The sequence below is a fragment of the Lygodium microphyllum genome, chromosome 4 (genome assembly GCF_053477565.2).
Source record: "Lygodium microphyllum isolate KBCC chromosome 4, Lygodium_microphyllum_v1.1.10, whole genome shotgun sequence".
Lineage (NCBI taxonomy): Eukaryota > Viridiplantae > Streptophyta > Polypodiopsida > Schizaeales > Lygodiaceae > Lygodium > Lygodium microphyllum.
The window spans coordinates 103,475,282-103,484,389 of record NC_141138.1 but is presented as its reverse complement, the minus strand read 5'-3'; the positions used below and the strand labels follow the sequence as shown (position 1 = coordinate 103,484,389).

Genomic DNA, 9,108 nt, shown 5'->3' with positions numbered 1-9,108 from the left:
ACCATGATATCTTATTAGACATACCATGATGCAGAGAGCTTGAGCAATTGAAGATTGGGATAATGGATTAATGTTATTTGGAAATTGAATGGAAGTAGTGTGCATAGAGATGGAAACATGAAATATTTCATTAGCTGACCTGGATGGCATCTCTATGATGCTCAAGGAAGATTTGTGAAACATACCTAATCATGGACCTCTCACCCCATAGGACAAGCGTGACTAGAGGTAGATCCTTGCAACCATTGACTTGACGTTCTTGGATGATGAGGAGTATAAGAAAATGATCGAGAAAGTAAGAAAATGGGAAAAGGTCATGATCATGGGTAAAGCATGGAGCAAAGTTTTTGATCCTGACAATGGAGGGGCACTTTCCCTTCTCCTTGAGATATCGTGGATGAAAGTACAGCTTGTGATGTGCGTGTTGTGTTATTGTGACGTAGATTACACAATCTTGTAGAAATGAACAATCTATGCTCTCAGTGTCATGCAAAGATCTGGGCTTTTGAGTCTATAGCTGTTTGGGATTATAGCTTTAATGTTGGTAGAATTGATCAAAAGTCAAAAGTCTTAGAGCCATGGCTTGTGCAAGTCAATCGACGTGCACGAGTGAGTTATTGCTTGAGAGGAGAACGGGCCATGTGTAGGTTCATAATAATGGTGGATGTCTATTCCCAACATCCATAAAGGTGTTTCGGAGGAGAGAGAAACACTCTTCGAGGAGAGAGAGAGACCACGAATGTGAATGAAATAGCCAAAATCTAGCCACTTAAAATCATTAACGTACATTTACTTCATGGAGTCAACCAAGTACCCTTATTTCTAAAGGGTACTCAGTCGAATGGGCAAAGTCCTTATTTTTTCCGGAATTGAAGTTAAGAACCGAAGCCACACGACCAAAATCATTACCGTGTGAACTGAGGCAAGTCAATTTGATGTGCATGTGTCCCGTCTCTTGTATTATAGCTAGACGACTGACTGGTAAGAGGGGAAGGGACCTTTACACTCGAGGCTGGGGAAGAAGGGGGGACTCGTGGCCCGTCACGGTTCAATTTCAATTCAATGGTTATTATTATTATGAATTATTATTATTAGTATATTATGATATTATATTATTCATTATTGATCAATGAACGGGAAACCACTGAGAAGGGAGAGAGAGAGAGACACACACACACGAAAACGCAGGCGAGAAAAGCAGAAGGCGCGGACGGGTCGAGGGGTGTGTTTGCGCATCAGTCCGTGTCTGATTCGTTTTTTTTAAAAATTTAAAAAGTATATAAATGCCCTTCCCATCGTCGCCACCATTACAAACACAAAACTTATTACACAACCGAGAGAGAGGAAGAGACGAACACCTCTGAGGTACCTTAGTCATGCCTCCATCCTTCTTCTTTTTTAGATGAAATATGCGCTCTTCTGGGTTAATTTCTATGGGCTTTTACACTTTGATCAGAGTTGTGTCTGTGTATGCATGTTGTTTGTTATGTGAGAGAGAGAGAGAGAGAGAGAGAGAGAGAGAGAGAGAGAGAGAGAGAGAATTTTCCTTACCCAATTTCTTGCCATAGTTTTTTCTTTTGGTAAATACCCTTCTGCAGCCTGCACACTGCCTGTTGTCCCAATTTTTTATTTTTTCTCTTTGTTCTTATTTTTTATTTTTTGGTCACAAACTCAGCCGAACTACCTAGGGTTCTTCTCATCCCTGTTGGATTGGATACAATCTGATGATTTGGATAGAGTTCCTGAAGCTTGTTCAGGACATGTTTTACTCATAGCTTGGCAGATGGGCGGCGGATGATTATTCAAGAAAGCAGGGTTTTTTAGTCTTCTCTTCTCTCATCAGAACAGAACAGGGTCTTTACAAGTGGCACAGGACCTGTCAATTTTTTGTTTGGATGCTATGCTCCGTTAGGGGTTCCAGGAAGTAATTTTTGCAGTAGCTTCTACTTCAATTGTGAGGTTCTCCAGGCGTACTCGTCTACATCCTTTTCTTTCATGCATAATGGATAAAGTTAGACATTGCCGATCCAGTTTCTAGTGCCCCATTTGATGCCCCTTGTATCTGTCCTTTTATCAACCCCTGCTGACTCATGAACTCCAAACCATGGATGCTGACTTCTCAGAGCTTGTTGTTTGCCAGTATCAATGACGATTCGCCTTGTTTCATAGTGACTTATAAGTCTTATGGCTTGCCAACCTTAGCTTGTCACATATGAAATGCAACTATACACAGCCATCGTAGAAACTTGTTTCCAGAAAATCCCAGACCCTTTTAGGATGCAAATTAGTTAGAGGTTCTTGATCAACTTGGATTGAGCCATCATTAATTCTTAACTTTGAGAATTTAGGCTGAATCCAGGTTTGTTGTGTAAAGTATGCCCTATGTATTAATGGTGGCTGATGACTTAGTTGAGAAAGTTCCGGTGTGCTGACACATCACCTTCCTTATCATTTCCAGTCTCCTCCAAGGATGTTTTAAGTTAGCATAGCAGCTCTGTGTGCAAATAAATGCCTGTTCTGAAGTACCAGTTGCTGTATACTGCAGTTGTTTTGATATCATTTTGCAGGTTGTTAGGAGATCCGTAACTATGCTGCATGTTATTGGAGAGTTGGTTTTTGCTCTGTCTCAACTTGTTAAGATTTCACTTATTTAGTTGATAAACTTAGGTTGATTGGCGTATATTTATCTGATTGCTTTTTCAATTCTTTCTTAAGATTCTGCTTTCTGGCATTCTCATGTTGATGCTTTTATTTTGTGGGCAGAACGACAATCAAAGAAACTGCAGCTAATATAGGAAGCAGGGCACATTCTGTGTGTGCAGTGTTTATCAACAACTCATGGGTTGCACAGAAGATTTGGAATCCCAGTGGCACGATCTGCCAATGGAATTACTTGTGCAAATATTCTCGTTGGTGGATCACCGAACGATTATTGCTGCTTGTGGTGTATGCACTGACTGGAGACATGCAGCATCTGGTGTTTTAGAGCTCTCATTTTCATGGTATGTTACCATCAAGTGTGGTGATATGTTAAACACCTGTCATTGCATGATAAAGCTACTTAATTGGCTGTGTTTACATTAAGCTTGTCATTGCATGATAAAGCTACTTAATTGGCCGTGTTTTCATTAAGCTGTTCAGTGAGCTTTAGTGGTTACTAGTTTGGATGTATCCTTTTAATGATGTGAAAACATTACATGCTTAGAAAAGAGGCTAAATTCTTTAAATCTTTGCAAGAGTGTTTGACTTTTCTGAGAGGGCACACACTCTCTCATAGCGTATCGTTTTACTACTAGATGCAGTAGCACAAAATTGTGGTCATGTCTTTGGATGACTGTAGGAGAAGGGAAATGGACTCACTGTGAGGTTCATGACTCTATACTAAGCTTAAGGGATTTTTGATAGTGTGGGTTTTGTTAGCCTGGATTTAGCATCAGTGTAATCATATTGATCTGTAGGAGTTATTATTACTGTGGGAAACTAATGTTGTAAAAGGTATGAAACAAGTACTGGTGCATTTTACACTGGAGCCAGTTTTTGTTGTTTTAGTAACTTTGTGGCCTGGCAAATGCGTGTGTGCAAAGAGGAAAACATGTAAATACTTATAAAGACAACACACCTTGCTTTTGTGAAAATTTTGGCCTATTAGACAAAGCTTGTCTGCTTTTGTAATCTCTAGTTGCAAAATTGGAGCTAAGTTATACCTCAGGAATTGCAAAGGGAGCTGAAAGAAATAACTCAATGTTCATTATTCCAATTCAAAGTAAATCTGGTGTGGTGGTCAAAACTTTTGTATGGTCATAATCCTTTTGGCCCGTGAAGATATAGAGTTGTTTAGTCATTTAATTCAAATTCAATGTACAAGCCCTAGTTGTATCTACTATTAGAATTTCTAAATCACTGTTTAAAAATTATCACATGTTTCGAGTCATGAACTTTTATTAATGGTACAGTTTTTTCTTACAGGTGCAAGTTCAACACCAGCAAGCTTGTGGAATCAGTGGCTCCTAAGTTCACACAACTGCAGGTCTGCAGCATGCGGAACAATCGGCAGTCTTTGACAGACCAAGCTGTCCAAGCCCTTTCCACCTATTGCCATGATCTTCGAGCTCTTGATCTTTCCAATGGCGTCCTGATAACCGATGCATCACTTTTTGCACTGGCATCTGGATGCCGAATGCTCGAGAGATTAAATTTAAGTGGCTGCATTAAAATAACAGAGCTTGGGCTTACTTATGTGGCTCAACATTGCAGCAATCTCAAGTACCTCAATCTTTGTGGCTGTAGTTCTGCAGGGTCTGACAATACTCTTCTGGTAATAAATGTAAATATAGTGATTTCAATCATACTGTCTGTGGCAGTTGAATGCTGACTCAGTTGAATTCTCAATGCAGGCTCTTGCAAGAAATTGCATATCACTGGAAACAGTAAATCTGGGATGGTGTGATAGAGTAACAGATGTAGGAGTTATGGGACTAGCGTATTGGTGCCCAGAATTAAGGAATGTTGACTTGTGCGGATGTTTGTCTATTACAGGTGCATTCTATGCTTAATCTTTGCTGGACCTGTGATATCAGCATGATAACTGACTTTTTTCAGTACAATAGCTAACTTCTGTGATTTTCTTTCAGATCGGGCTGTGATTGCGTTGGCTGATAATTGTCATCATTTGAGAGTGCTCGGTTTGTACAATTGTGTGTACATTACTGATGCTGCCATGTATGCACTTGCTGATAGCAGTAAATTTAGAAATATCAAGGCTAGTTCAAAGCACAAGACACGGAGTAATTCACGATCTATGAGTCTCGGCAGCACCAGCAGCAGCAGTAGCAATGAGGGTTGTACTTTAATGAGCCGTATTTCACAGGAGCATGAATCCCTAGGTCTGACTTCCTTGAACTTGGGTATGTGTGCATATTTGTCAGCCCAAGCTGTGCAAGCTGTTGTCGATGCTTTCCCAGGCTTGCATACTTGCCCAGAAAAGCATTCTTTGATGATAAGTGGATGTCTGAATCTGATATCAGTACATTGTGTCTGTGTTGTTCAAGCTGAGAAAGAGAGACACTAATAGTTCAGAGGGTGCTGCTTTTATCTTTTTGAGATATTGCAATATGTACACAAACATGGTTGTATATTGTATATAACTTTATACTGAAAATAGCTTCCAGATGATAGTGGGTGAGAAGCAGAGACCCATGCCATACATAATGCACACAATGCTGTTGTGTCGCTGTCATGTAACTTTAAAGATGGGTATGCAGTACCACCTTTGTGCCCTTATGTTTATGCTGTTATTGAAGCACTGCCAAAAATGGTACTCAGATGTTCCTGGAATCACTTGTAATCTTCTTACTGTTTTGTAAGGAAATGCAGGTCTTAAGAGAGCCATCTTGTTTGAGTGGAAATGATGGATCCTTTTCGTACTCTCTTAAAAGGTTACCTACAGCTTATAATATTTTCTGAGGTGACCAAGCCACTTTAAACTGGAAGCAGACCATGCAAGCAAGTTGGCAGTGTATTTGGTGGCTGTGATGGACCTTATGCACAGTTATATGTGATTATGGTCATACACAAGCCAATCGAAATCAAGCTGGCACTTACTCCCTACCTCTGCTGCATGAAGATGTGGGCCTCTGCAGCTTGTTTGACCTATCCTGCCTGGACTTGCACATGGCAAATCGCCACATTATATGCCTGTAGGCATGTAAAATCCATGGCAAAGCCATACCTTACAAGCATAGCAGAGGATGAAGTAGAGAATTGAGGTGTTGAAATTGGACATGTGATTATGATGAAGGACCAGATGCTGCATGCTGTCTAGCTGTGATCATGTGTTCTCTTCATACCTTCTGAGATATTTTGTTGACATAGCACATAATGCAGCCATGTCATCTAGAACTGTTTTCTATTGGTTGCTTAGGTATTTCTCTCGGTTTGTTGATTTTGGTCCTATAGCTTTATATTTGAACAAGGGCCAATGCAGCTCACGAAGTTGCTGTTGGTTGGTTGTCTGCAATCCTCTAGTTCAGTGAGGTTGACAAAGCCCTATGCCTTGAATTAGACCTGGCGAAGGTTTGCTCATCTAACGCTATTGGGGTCAACAATGAGCCACCAAATAATCTCCTACTGCCTCTAGTGGGACTGCTGAAAACGTTTTGCACACTTGTGTGCTTGCAAGCAAGCCATATTTGGCATATGTGCTCATTGTTGTTCCAAAACTGTCATCCTCTAATCGGTTTTCTTGATGGCCTTAGCACATAGGGGCCATGTGTCCAAAATTAACAATGGGTGATGTTGGGAGAGCTTGTGCAATAACTCATAAAGTTCAGGCAATTGAAAGCTCTTTCTTTGTACCCCCCTTTTGAGTATGTAGCACAAGTAACAACTGCAAGATGATCAGACTTCCCATTCTTGCAAAGTTGGCTACATCTTACATGTTGATGATTACATATTTTCCTGAGAGTATGCTGTTGCCATGCTTCTTTGTTAGCATTGTGCTTTGGTCAAAATTTAAGATTTGTGAATTGAAGAAAAACCATGAATAAAGCTTGTGCAAATAAAGTTGTAATCATTATGCTTCAGTAAAGAGAGAGAGAGAGAGAGAGCTTGTGCACAATTGAATGAGAATGAATTCTCGTGTCTCAAATGTGCTTGCTTTTTGGTTGATAGAAGGGCATCAAGTTCCTTATGTGGACTTGAGAATAATGATTGTTCTTGATCACGGTTAGTTTCAATAGGGGATCACAAGGGATGGTTCATGAGGACCTAAGAAGAACTTGATTGTGGTTAGCTGAAGTAGAGAGTGGATCATATGGGATGGTTTGTAGTACAAAGAATGTATTTAAAGTCAAAGTAAATGATCTAGAATGACACAATTTAGTATGTTTGGCTTTGCTAGGTGGTTAGTACTCTCTATTATCCACTATTTTGATTTTAGATATTTATTTTCACTTTGTCAAATCAATTGGGTTATTTCTTATAGGGATGTTAAAGGTTGGCTCTGTTTTTCCCTTTGCCAAAACCAATTGGGCTAAGTTTGAATACTTAGTTAGAGTTACCTTGTGGTCCTATGGGGATATTGAAGGTTGGCTTATTGTTTCATGGGAGCAAATCACTTCTCCTATGGTCTTATCGGGATGTTAAAGGTTGGCAGGTTGTTTTGAGGGAGCAAATCACTTTTCCTATTATTGGAGGAGTTGGCCTTGAGCTTGTTCACGAGAAAGTAATTAGACTATTTGCTTGTTTTCTTAAGAGGATGTGGGATGGGCAACCGTGGGCTATTATGATCTTTGATTGGATAGTAAAAGCTAAAAACTATGATAAGTCTTGGCTTAATGCTACATAGTATGATGTTTTGTTCTTTCGGCCAACCAAGGCTAACACTTAGTAATCTAAATTTGCTCAACAGATTGTCAATGCATGGTAGCAAATTATCTCACATTTACATTGGTAAAGAATTTCTAGGGGCAAGGGGGATGCTTCATTGTCATTGAATATGTGGTAATTGCCTTATGCTTATAATGATCATTATTACCTTGCAAATAACAATGTTGGGTTGTGTTTTAGGATTCAAAAGGACCTATGCAAGTGGTTAGACACTTGGAATTGTGATACTTCCCCTTAGTCCCACATTCTTAGGAACAATATTGCCTTTGTGCAACTTAGCCTTGTTTATGCTTTGCGTATTAATCTCCATGGTGTTAACATCCTAGGCTTTTCACATCCTCGATGTAGGCTTGTCTTATACCCCATCATGATGTACATAATTACTACTTTTTGAATTAGTATATTTCACACATTAAAAGAGAAGTGTGAACAAGCCTTATTGCTTCTACAACCATGTATGATGCAAAAATCCATGGAGGAAACTTAATGACATTTATTGAGAACCACTAAACTCATTGGGAATGAGCATATGTAAGCATGCAAAAAGTATTTATGTTTGTGGGCCAAATGCAAGGCACTACAAAAAGTCACTTTATTGGTCAAGGCATAGGAAAAGTCAAACATAGATTAATCTACGGCGGTGAGTCATTGCACATTAACTAGGTGTTTAAGTGGTCATTAATGGGGCACTTATTGTCTTGATACGTATATGTGGACTCTTGTTGGCCTTGCATGGATATAGGGAGCAAAGTATCCTCTAGATGGCCATGGTGATCAAGGAGGCACTTTGAAGCATGTAAAGGGAAGTGATGTTATGGAGCTTGATTATGCTTTTGTTGTGTCTTTTGCTTTTGATGAGGAAGCTAAGAAGTTGGAGCGCAAGTTGTAAGAGGATTAGAAGGTGGCATGCAAAGAGGAAGAGGAAGGCATCACTTGATACAAAGTGGGTGCTATGAGTCCTGGTGGCATTCTCCCTTCCTCGAATCAAGCAATGGTATGTAGAGTACTTGCTATGTGGGCTTTATATAATTTTCATGGGGAAACCTCCCATGGAGAATGAATATGCCAGGTGGTTTTATGCTATTTATGGCTCCCATGGAGAATGAATATGCCAGGTGGTTTTATGCTACTTATGGCTCCCATGGGGAAACCTCCCATGGAGAATGAATATGCTAGGTGGTTTTATGCTACTTATGGCTCCAAAGCTTTCTTGGTCCAGTTTAAGTTTAGTTTGTGGGAAGAGGTTTCTTCCTTGCATTGGTCTCATTGAAAGCTAAGTGCGATCTCAAATTGGGATTCTCAGTTGGCTACAAAAGCAACTTGGTATATAGAATGCCATGGAAGGGTAACTTTGAAATTCTTTTCTCCCCTCGACCTATTTTTTCTGGTTTTTTCGAAGGTGTAATAGTTGTAGAAACAAAAAAAGGAGAATAAAGTGCCTTGGCATATGATGGTATTACTTATGCCTTTAAAAGTGCGACTATGTAGGGCAAAGTTAGGTTTTTTGTGCAATCCTAGTAAACCAAGATGAACCCTTTGACTTGATATAAGTAGTGAACTAGAAGTGTTGCAAGAAATGAGGATTGTCGGCTACGTTCAAGTAACTTTGGGATTGGCCTTGTGAGCTACCAAGCTGCTCTACCCTTCTTAGTTGCTTGGTCCATGGTAGGCATTTAGTTTACCCCTAAGATCTTGTAGTCGGAGTGCCCTATGTGGATCGGT

At 39.9% G+C, this 9,108-nt stretch overlaps 1 protein-coding gene across 2 annotated transcripts; it reads left to right on the top strand.

Moving 5' to 3' along the window:
* Window positions 1-1,149: 1,149 nt before the first annotated feature.
* On the top strand, window positions 1,150-8,071 carry LOC148037414 (F-box protein SKP2B-like). 2 transcript variants are annotated; one of them, XM_087676331.1, is made up of 5 exons: window positions 1,150-1,365; window positions 2,764-3,002; window positions 3,967-4,315; window positions 4,395-4,536; window positions 4,632-8,070. In XM_087676331.1, exons 2-5 carry the CDS (start codon window positions 2,839-2,841, stop codon window positions 5,066-5,068), a joined length of 1,092 nt encoding a protein of 363 aa, XP_087532457.1. In that variant the 5' UTR covers window positions 1,150-1,365; window positions 2,764-2,838; the 3' UTR covers window positions 5,069-8,070. The 2 variants fall into 2 exon arrangements, with proteins under 2 accessions (XP_087532457.1, XP_087532458.1); XM_087676332.1 differs by lacking the exon at window positions 1,150-1,365 and adding an exon at window positions 1,620-1,954 and having other exon boundaries at window positions 4,632-8,071.
* Window positions 8,072-9,108: the final 1,037 nt, after the last annotated feature.

Excerpts from the sequence above, each read along its gene's own strand:
- LOC148037414 (XM_087676332.1), top strand. The coding sequence starts at position 2,839 with ATGGGTTGCACAGAAGATTTGGAATCCCAGTGGCACGATCTGCCAATG. Across the intron at positions 4,316-4,394 it reads GGTCTGACAATACTCTTCTG|GCTCTTGCAAGAAATTGCAT; the intron begins GTAATAAATGTA and ends TTCTCAATGCAG. Across the intron at positions 4,537-4,631 it reads CGGATGTTTGTCTATTACAG|ATCGGGCTGTGATTGCGTTG; the intron begins GTGCATTCTATG and ends ATTTTCTTTCAG.